Here is an 11,406-nt window from a genome sequence, read left to right as displayed (position 1 = left end):
CTAAATATATCTCAAATGAACTTGCCCATCTTCAATCTGAACATGACCATTTTATCATTTTTAGGGAAAATTTCAAAAACTGAATAGCGAACAGTGCAGACCATGATTAGATGGCTCCCGAGTTCCGGCTGATATTGATCTGCACTGGTTACATGGGTAATACCTCTAGCCACTTAGGGTTGAATAAGGAATCAATTTTTGAAGAACACAGGTCAACCGTAAGGCATCTGTGCAAAATATTGCCTGAGCTTGGTGTAAATGTGAAATCAGACCGAGTTCAGTCAGAGGCTGAGTAAACTCAATATGGTAATATTCTCACCTGGCCAGGGTCCTCACCTCATAGGACTGCATGCATTTTAAACATTTCAAATTTCAAAAGTGTTATACATCAAAAAGTGGTCCCAACTGCATTCAAAATGATAAAACAATTTGTCATCTCCCTATCATACTTTACATCTTTAATATACAAATCAGTTGCCTACTTTATTTAAGCTTATAAAATCTTTAAAGTTTGTACCTTATCTAGCATATTAGGCGAAAATGATGGTCATTTTTCCATGAACTACCATGAACTACCATGGTAGTTCATGCCCATATAACCACGAACTACCATGGTAGACCATGTTTTGTTAAATGGCACCATTGCTTTTCATGTCCAACAAACCATGGTCAATATACACCATGGTCTACCATTGTTGAACATGGTTACTAACATGTTCACCATGGTCATACATGAAAAATTGTGGTGGTTTTTTTTTTTTATCAAAACATGGTCTACCAAGGTAGTTCATGGTTGAAACTTGAATGGGCATGAAATATCATGGTAGTCCATGTGCATTAAAAAAATCTAATTAAAAGTGGCACAATTACATATGAAATATTTATTGAAAGCATTATACAAGTCTTCCTGTTTTGGCACCTTACATGAACAAACAAAATGGTCTAGAATGAGCATGTACAATTTGACTAGCTTGTATAAAATACACAATAATTATGAAAAGAATAATTGTCAGTAAAACAAAGCTCATCTATTCAAAGAAGAGTGATTGGGGTTTTGCCCTGCTTTCAATAAAAGTTATATAACAGTTTTTGAAAACCAGGAAAGGTCTATAAATCTGTCACAATACAAAAAAGAATAATGAAACTGGAGTCATTTTAGCATTCATTTTCACCAAAAACATGTGTATGAAGTTTTAAATTGATTTAATGTTGATTTTCTTGTCCAGAAAAGGACATAATTCTGTCAAAATGCAAGTTACGGGATATGGTTTTATGAAACCCTGGAGATGTTAGCCAGGTTAATAGCTTAAGTACTTTTAAAGATAAGTACTTGTAGGCAAACAATTAATGTTAAGAAGTGTGACTGAATGCCTGGGTGAGTACATAAACTCAGACTATTCTTTAACTGGTCTAGCTAAAAATGCAAATTAATAACGACTAATGACATTTTCTCCATATCCTTGGGTACTAAGTATACTGAACTAAAGTTAAAAAAGTTCTAACAATTTGTTTCATAGTTCACATGTTTTACTTTAATTGTGTTTCTGACACCATTTTTGGACTGAATGCACTTTTTCCGTTATTTCTTTTGTTGCCACAGCAGGGTACTTTTCCTTTACAAGACTGATCATGATATTGTAAAGTCTGGTGTCAAAGGGCGGTTTTGCCTTGAATTTAGTGTTTGCCGCTTTTCCAGAAATGGAATGGGAAGAAATGTAAGCTTCAGAAAACAACATGAGCATGAGAGTCTTTACTGCTGAGTAAACTTGATCTGTATGGGCAATGGCATCTTGCAGTTCAGATTTTGAGTGTTTATTATAAAAGGTGTCTGCATCCAGGGATTGGTTGCTGGGTGTTTCAACTGTGGAAGTCTCAGATGACGATGACATGCAGCCTAACTTGTCAGATGATGAATTGTAGCTTGACTTGTCAGATGATGGTGTCTTGTAGCTTGACTTGTCAGATGATGGTGACTTGCGACTTGACTTGTCAACTGGTTCATCTTCAAGCGTTTTTATTCTCCTCTTGAGACGCCTGACCTCGTCTTTTAAATCCTTGAACTCTTTCATTGAAACACATCTGAAATGAATCGAAGAATAGTACTATAATTCATACATTACCTTTGCTTATAAGTGATTAAACTTTGCTTCTAGTGCTTGACCCTCAATGTTCAGGTTGCAGTATAATTAGCTGTACTCTAGATCACCTGAAGTTTGCAAGGTCTTAATTGGCAAGAAACTGTAAACTGTCACATGTAAGGACAGCAGGGCTGAAATCCTAGCTCTAATAAAAAGCTGACCACCATGCATAAAGTATGATGGTAACTAGAGCTCTGCTAGTCGGAGCATTATACGCCGGAAGGATGAGCCATAATTGAACAGACAATGATTTTGTGTTCATGGTTACTGTGACCTTTCACATACTGACCCCAAAATCAATAGGGATTATGAACAACAACTACACCAATTATGGTGTTCCTATGCTGAATAGGACGTAAGGTATTGAGCAGACAGGGACTTGACTTACGGACAGACAGATGACATGAGCCATATTATAATACACTCAAAGTTGCCTTCGGGCTAATAAAAATGAAGAGGACTGAGGAAGTAAAGGCTAGTTACTCACTCTTTGTGAAAATCATCTGGAGTTGGCCCTCGCAATTTGGTGTTTCTACTGCTTTCTTCTTGATCTGTTAAGAATAAGTAACATACTTGTGGTAATCACAAACAATACAACTGTATACAGGACTCGATTTAACTGAATGTTCTTTAAGATTTTCTTTATATACATTAATTTACAAAACTGGTGACCTCTGAAGCCAGCCATATTTACAGACAGATTGCTTGGTCAGAATGTTTGTTTCAGTTTAAATGAAAATGGTTAAAAATTGTGGTCTTTTAACATGATTTACCCGAGATATGACCAGATGACCTTATTTTTGACCCCACATGACCATTTTTGTTTGTATGGAGTTTAACGCCAATTGTAACATCTTATTGGTCATATCTCAGCGGCCAGCTTTCCTGGATATCTAGCCAGTAATTACCAATTATCCGCTAGTGACCAACTACTTTTCCCACATGATCTACTTAAGAACAGAGATGGGAGATAAATGGCTACTAGACACAATGTCAGAGCCAGAGCGAGTGCAATATCCCTCCTAATTTTTCAAATAGTCAAACTAAAAATACATTACCTTCAAGACTGCCGCTATCAACTTTACAAAGGTCATTGTCAGTTTTTAACAGAGTATTGGTGTCTGTTTTAGCCAGACACTTCTCTGCAAGCTGCTTTGAATTCGGTGAGGACTTGCTTTCCAGCAACTTCTCTGCAAGCTGCTTTGAATTCGGTGAGGACTTGCTTTCCAGCAACTTCTCTGCAAGCTGCTTTGAATTCGGTGAGGACTTGCTTTCCAGCAACTTCTCTGCAAGCTGCTTTGAATTCGGCGAGGACTTGCTTTCCAGCATTTTCTCTGCAAGCTGCTTTGAATTTGACGATGACTTGCTTTCTACTATATCTACAAAGATAAAGGTAATTAATGGGATTGATTTGGGTTTTTCATCGCTTTTAACAGTATTTCTATCATACCGTGGCGACAAGGACAATGATTTTGGTTAATTTCATGTGTTACAAGGCAACGCAGTGAATTTAAACCACTCAAGGCAGTGTCCCCTTGGAATCTAGTTTAAAAGTTTCATTGCTCTACCTCAAACACTTTTAGAGCTAGGCATTACAGACGTAAATAAAATCGCTAATTTCAACTAAGTCAAGGGCAATAACTCTTGCACTACTGAATGATTCCACAAGTGAAACATCTTGTGGACGACTAAGATTCCTGTATAGGTTAAGTTTTATGACCTTAGCTCAAATACTTTTGGAGCTACACACGACACTAGTTGAAAAATGGCCAAATTTGTGTAAGTAAAGGGCAATAACTCTGACATTACTGAATGAATACAAAAGCGACACCCTAGGTACAAAACTTCACATGGTGATTAACATTACTCTACCTCAAACACTGATGGAGCTATGTGCAACACAACTTTTAGGTGGGATAGACAAGGGCAAAATTTATGTAAATGCTCCCCGGCCCCTTCAGGGAAGGGGGGGGGGTATAAAGAATTGTTTTTATAACAAAGTACCTTTATGACTGGCAGCAGAAGTAAGAATGTCCTTGTCAGACACATCTACTTGAAGGGTGTTGAAGTTCTCATCTAACCATGCATTCATTTCCTTTTTTCCTGTAAAATTTGTTCATGTAATTACTAATATAATAAAAATAAAACTTACTTTACTTTTTCAATGTTACGGCATGGTGTTGTAGAAATAGACCATATAAAAACCAGAAATAAAGGGTATTTCACGTTAATTGTCACAGCATTATTTTGCATGGACATCTAAGGGCTGAGATACATAATATCAAATTGAGAGGAAAAATCCTGGACTTGGAGGCATATGTTTTTTTCCTTTAAAATACTGACTCACATAAAAGTTGACAATCCCTAACTTAAAACATGTTTTCTTCCCCAAATTGCTGGGGAAATGCCCCATGTCTTTACTTTCTTACTGTTGCAAGAACATGGTGGACTTATTTCTATTCAAAGTTTACCAAAATTCAAACACCTTTTCACTATGTGGGCATTTCGCTGGAACCTTTGGCCGGATTTTACCATCTGCTTGTTCAGTGCGACCAAATTGATGTATATGATGTAGATGTAAACTTGGTAAGTAAACAACATTTTATTTTATTTATTCTTTATTGTTCATCAATCATCAACAGATCAAATCTGATGAATTTGCTAAAATTACTACTTTAGATTGATAGAACCAATGCTCAGCGTATACCATTGCTCGGCGTAAATTTTATTTTTCACAGATTTTCCTTTTTTCTAAAGCATGTGTTAAAATAACTTCTTTAATTCAAGTTTTTGTGTCGCCTCTACGGAGTAGTGGCAACATATAGGGATCACTTCTCCGTCGTCTGTCTGTCCGTCTGTCTGTCTGTCTGTCCGTCTGTCCGTCCGTCCGTCACAAAACTTGTCCGGACTACTCCTCATAAACTACTGGTGCAATTTCATCCAAACTTTACAGGAATGATCAGTACCAAGTCTAGTTGTGCATATTGTCAGGATTTTCCGGTTCAATGATTTTTGTCAGAGTTATGGCCCTTTAATAATTTTTAATTTTAAAGTTTGTCCGGACTACTTCTCTTATACCACTAATGCAATTTCAATGAAACTTTACAGGATTGATCTGTAGCTCAAGTCCTTGCGCATATTGCACGGGTTTTCCGGTTGAATGATTTTTGGCCGAGTTATGGCCCTTTGATAAAAAGGTTTCTTTTTTCTGTGTGTTGCCAGATACACAAAAGCTTGTCCGGACTACTCCTCATAAACTACTGGTGCAATTTCATCCAAACTTTACAGGAATGATCAGTACCAAGTTTAGTTGTGCATATTGTCAGCATTTTCCGGTTCAGTGATTTTTGTTTGAGTTATGGCCCTTTAATAATTTTTATTTTTAAAGTTTGTCCAGACTACTTCTCTTATACCACTTATGCAATTTCAATGAAACTTTACAGGATTGATCTGTAGCTCAAGTCCTTGCGCATATTGCACGGGTTTTCCGGTTGAATGATTTTTGGCCGAGTTGTGGCCCTTTGATAAAAAGGTGTTTTTTTCTGTGTGTTGCCAGATACGCAAAAGCTTGTCCGGACTACTCCTCATAAACTACTGGTGCAATTTTATCCAAATTTTACAGGAATGATCAGTACAAAGTGGTTAGTCTAGTTGTGCACTGTCCGTCTGTCTGTCCGTCTGTCACAAAATTTGTCCCAACATGAAATTGGCCATCATGAGGCGACACATGTGATTACTGATCGCTCTTGTTTTTATTTTGTTGCTCTTTGCATGTAGTTCTCTTAACTTCCAGTATTGTCATGTGACTTTAGAATAGTAAATGATTACAGGGATCCCATTGGATAATATAAATAAAGGGAACTGTTTTCTTTGTCACAACAGATATTTGCTTTGTTTGATATGCAGTAAATAGAAATATAGATTTAATGTTTCATTTATTTTGTATTCAGGAAAGGTTATCTATGTTACGCCGAGCATTGGTAAAATTAAGTGCAAACCCCACACGTTTTTCTCAGTCTATTTTTAGCGCAGTCTGCAAAATTAGCACTTGTCCGGTTGCCAGGGACAAGTAATTTTTGCTTTGGGCAAGTAACTTTTCAAGGTTTATAAAGAGTATAGATCTATAGGAAAATTATTTACATTTGGTAATTCGGACAAGTAGTTTCAAATCAAGCAAAGATCACTTGTGATGTAAACAATTCACATCTGGTGATAAATTATTTATTATTGTCTTGACAAAAGTTTTGTTAGATTTTACGCCGAGAAGTTTGGTCTCACCACTATATTTCTCTACTCACCACCAACTGCAAGAATCCTGAAATGCCATTTTCCAGAATGTCCGGGGTAGCAGGCAAAACCCTCGTCTCCTTGGACATAAATGTCTTTCTTAGGTTCAAGGAAATGCTTCTGACAGTGAACTGACAAAAGATTATTGTCATTTAACCAACGAACGACTGCAAATTGTTTTGCCTTGTCCGCCATGCTGTCAAATGTTAGCGCGGATTTGCTAAGATCGATTTTCTTATCGGCATTTTGATTGGCTGACGGTCAAATATTACCCAATGAAAAACATCGTTACTGAGTTCAGCTGACTAGAGTGGTTTCCCCTCCGTTTAGGTTACGCACCACTAATTCCTGTCTGTCTATCTATCCCAGTAATGTCAAACACCTCACGGGAACGTAGACTTGTCTTAATGTTATGACATATTAGACTTCAACAGCAGCAAATTTGAAAGGGAGTTCCTTTGCAAGCAAAGAAAGCAACCAATATAATAGAAGACCCGGTTTTATTGGGTCTGTTCATGAAAAGTTCTAAAAAGTGCAGCACCATTCACGCCTTCTAGCACCAGCTGAATTCGTATTTGTGCGCTTAACTTATAATTTCAAATTATGATATTTCATCCCATAGATAGCTTAGTTTCCACAAAATATATCTCTGCAGAAAAGTGTATTGGTTCTCGCGACATGTATCCAGAGCATCTTTGTCTGGGATGGTGTTCATCGGGGCGCTACATTAGAATTTTTAGAAATATTACACTTCATTGTCAATTTAATAATTAAAACGAAGTTTAAATACAACTGGTGTTCGTCGGGGCCTAGCATTAGATCTTTCATCTGGGATGCATATATATCCTTTTGTATAATTTAATTCACAGGGACCCAGCACAGTGTTTGGATAGTGTAAAAAAAGTAATTCTAGAAAAAAAATATACTGTATATATAATATATAGACAAGGGGTTGAACTCGCCAAATCGGCCGAATGTCACTAGTCCAGTATAAGTCAAAATTGCAAAGTCATTTTTACGTAAATCATATAAAGCCATATATCAAATTGCAGCTAAATGACATCACTAGACGTTGACAATAACATAAATGTCCCCTAGCTTATACCGTTTTTGAACAACAAACCGATATTTCGGATAGAATATCGTATTTTTGCTAGGTCGGACACGATCGCGTAACCTGTCCCTACGCGATTTTCTACGAGTAAAAACACAATTTTAAACCATGTCATTGTACCAACCCGCAATAAATCGATAGAACAAATTCAAAGAAACAACTTACTGCTGGAAATTGTTCCAAAACCAATCAAGTATAGCGAAAATTCAGTTCTTTTTTATTACTCTTCCGTTAATTTTTTTTTTTGAAGCCATGATACACAATCGGCTCCGGTTGTAAGACGCCGTTTGATTAGACGATACTGTGACCCAGGTCAGCTTCGTATTTTAATCAACCAATGAAATAATCCGTTTCAAACCGTTCATTTTCACTTTTAGAAATTTGTTGTTTACAGACGTAATAAAAAATTTAAAAATCCAATTCCGGCGGTAAGTTGTTTCTTTGAATTTGTTTTTTTCGATTTATTGCGGGTTGGTACAATGACATGGTTTGAAATTGTGTTTTTACAAAATACTATATTCTATCCGAAATATCGGTTTGTTGTTCAAAAACGGTATAAGTGGGGACATTTATGTTATTGTCAACGTCTTGACTTATACTGGACTAGTGACATTCGGCCGATTTGGCGAGTTCAACCCCTTGTCTATATATTATATATACAGTATATATTTTTTCTAGAATTACTTTTTTACACTATCCCAAAACTGTGCTGGGTCCCTGTGATTTAATTGGCATAAATAATTAATACATACATTTTATTCTTACTAACTTATCAGAATCTTCTACCGCCAAGTAATTGTTGATATGTTAAGTCGTTCTGGTATAAATTGAAAGAATATGTGCAAAATGAAAATAAAAATCGTTTAGAGTTTAGACACTTAAAACTTTCATATTATAGGCAAAAATAATTAGTGGTGTGTAACCTTAATATGGCCGTTGTGAACGACTGCATCAGCGCATGGTTCTATGACAGCACGCTATGAAAAAATAAAATATATTCATCTGATATTAATAAAACCATTTCGTGGGAACAAAGCGTAAATATGATTTTTTCTAACTGTACTTGTTTTTTATGGAATACATTTTACACAGGATTAGAATACCAAATATGCACCTGAGTTCGGATGAAGTTTTTTTCGGATATGATATTGAGGAACGGTCGCACAATTCTGAGTTGCAATAGCTTTACAACTTATGAGCTCACAATTACAGAGTGCCCATCCAAGTAAAATCTAATGGTATAATGACTAAAATCTTAAGTGAATCACGCTAAGAAACAACAAACACTTATCTCATATTTGTATGCAACAAAAATCCAAACCAAAAAAAGCATTCCAATACCAATACTGTCCGAGTGTCGGTGTTGTACGTATAAATTAACTAGGGTAATGTAAAAAAACATTGCTGAACTATATCCGCTCGGTTATATGCAGTTTAAATTTAGTCTTAAAGGTTGAACAACTAAAAAATATCAGATCCTTAAAATGGGTTCAATGCTTTAAGCATAATTAATTAGGCTACAGTTTTTCTGCTTTTGGCATACAGTTTACACATGTATTCATAAAATATATTGAGTGGCAGTGTCTTAGATTTTTGTTCACTCTTTTTTAGGGTGCCACACAATGGATGAAGATCCAAAAGAAGTTTGCTATAACCTGCACAAAACTGAAAGTACCACAAAATATGAGTGTACAATATGTGGACGCCTTCTTGCCACAAAGCAAAGAATATTCACCCATCTGCACAACAAGCACCATAAAAGTAAGTTACTTTTACTCATTGTCAATGGGCATTCTAATAGAAATGTAATAAGAGGATGAAAAACAAAGTACCCTATGCTGGACACGAACCTGCACCCTCCTGCTTGCAATTAAGATGCTTTACCAACTGAGCTAATCAGGCTATGAATACCGTTCAAAGACAATTTATTTACTCAAGTACTATATACACCACTGCTACATTCCGCTTTTTATTGAAAATAATAAGACTAACCCAGCTCATCCTAGCTCTAGGTTTTCAATGCTTGCAAGTCTGGTGCTCTACCAACTGAGCCAAGGCGGATAATGAGCACCACAAACAGTTATTTTTATTTCCTCAAGTGCTATATACACCACCGCTACAGTAAATATGAAATAAGCTGGGACATTGTCACAGACTGAGACCATTATACCCTCAGATTGGGTTATGAACATTAAAATATAACAAAAATAAAGTTGAATGTGTACAAATATTATATAAATAGAAATTTCATCAAGATATGACAAAACTGTAACTAAAATATGTATTTGCAATGTTATTTACTGTATTTAATTATTGTATATCAGCCGAAAATCAAAGTCGATTCCTATAATGCAAGTAGATTTCAGTAGATTCCTGTAAAAGGTCAAAACTAGTAATCTGAGAAACCAGTAATTGTGTCGCCTCAATAGAGTTGTGACGACATATATGGATCACTTCTCCATCGTCTGTCTGTCCGTCACAAACTTGTCCGGACTACTCCTCAGAAACTACTGGTGCAAATTGTTGGCATTTTCCGGTTTGATGATTTTTGTAAGAGTTATGGACCTTTAATGATTTTTATATTTAAAGTTTGTCCGAACTACTCCTCAGAAACTACTAGCGCAATTTCTTCCAAACTTTACAGTTGTGCATATTATCGGCCTTTTCCGGTTTGTTGATTTTTGTAAGAATTATGGCCCTTTAATAATTTTTATTGTTTAAAGTTTATCCAGACAACTGCTCTTATACTACTACTACTGTAATTTCAATGAAACTTTACAGGATTGATTGGAAGGTCAAGTTTTTGTGCATATTACACAGGTTTTCCGCTGGAATGATTTTGGCCAAGTTATGGCCCTTGATTGAAAAGGATGACGAACTACTCCTGTTATACCACTAATGCAATTTCATTGAAACTTTACAGGATTGATCGATAGCTCAAATTCTCGTGCATATTACACAGGTTTTTAGGTTGAATGATTTTTGCTGAGTTATGGCTATCATAAGGCAACACATGTCATCACTAAAGGCCCTTGTATATAATATATTCAATCTGCTTAACCAAATATTTCAGGTCCACTGAAGAGGGTGTATAAGCAGTATGAAGATAACTCATCAATACCTGTACCAAAACGCACTGCAATGAGACATGTGCGTACATCAGCAAGACAGCATCTCTTTGGCAATAATTGTTCTTCAGGCCGGGAATTAGATAGTATTCAACAGCTATCTCCAAGATTAACTGCTAATACTGCGTACAACACACATTGTCATGCTGAAGTTGACTTTGATAATGTTTCACTTGAAAGACAGAGCTCTGATAACAGTTGCTGTGCACCATGTTCTTCAGACAACACACACTTCTCTTTAGACAATAATTCTGATAATACTTCTGCAGATTCAGTGTTACATAAACCACAAGAATTCTTTTATGATGACCTAACAAGTGATCAGCATATTGATGACTTTTCTGACAGTGATAATGAGTGCATGAGTGACCAATCAGTAGAATTTAGTGATGACTCATCAGCTGAATCTTTCTTACAATCAGAAGCAGGTTCAGAACTTTCTGATCTGGAGTTGTCTGATGATAATGTAATAAGTGATGATGAAGACAAGAATGTGTACTCACAAATTGAATTGAATGCTCTTTGTTTTGTTTCATATTTTCTACGACACAATTCATCAGGCATTGCCATTAAAGACTTGCTTAACCTTTTACAAGTGTTATGTCCAGAATCTAGTCAATTTAAGGATATAACATATGATAGAATTATGTCCCTTGCTGGGAATACAAACTGTAAGGTAGTTGATTACTGCCACATATGTAATCGAGCATTTCCAGAAGACCCTGATGTGTTTAGATGT

General features: G+C 36.1%; 2 protein-coding genes across 2 annotated transcripts; one reads left to right on the top strand and one right to left on the bottom strand.

Annotated features, from left to right (window-relative positions):
* Positions 1-912: 912 nt before the first annotated feature.
* LOC132735763 (uncharacterized) lies at positions 913-7,894 on the bottom strand. The gene is made up of 5 exons (XM_060722754.1): positions 6,437-7,894; positions 4,143-4,241; positions 3,197-3,517; positions 2,626-2,689; positions 913-2,079 (listed from the first exon to the last, which is right to left on the bottom strand). The coding sequence occupies exons 1-5, from the start codon at positions 6,618-6,620 to the stop codon at positions 1,533-1,535; spliced, it is 1,215 nt and encodes a 404-aa protein (XP_060578737.1). The 5' UTR covers positions 6,621-7,894; the 3' UTR covers positions 913-1,532.
* Positions 7,895-8,193: 299 nt separating this feature from the next.
* LOC132735764 (uncharacterized) lies at positions 8,194-11,400 on the top strand (the record flags this gene model as incomplete). The annotated part of the gene is made up of 3 exons (XM_060722755.1): positions 8,194-8,576; positions 9,151-9,300; positions 10,613-11,400. Coding segments are annotated over exons 2-3 (927 nt in total), but the record flags the coding sequence as incomplete, so codon positions are not given.
* Positions 11,401-11,406: the final 6 nt, after the last annotated feature.

Source organism: Ruditapes philippinarum, unplaced genomic scaffold (genome assembly GCF_026571515.1).
Source record: "Ruditapes philippinarum isolate M1 unplaced genomic scaffold, ASM2657151v2 ctg24602_1_1_1_1, whole genome shotgun sequence".
In the NCBI taxonomy this organism is placed as follows: Eukaryota; Metazoa; Mollusca; class Bivalvia; order Venerida; family Veneridae; genus Ruditapes; species Ruditapes philippinarum.
Note: the sequence above shows the minus strand (reverse complement) of the source record. Positions and strands in the feature narration are given on the sequence as shown.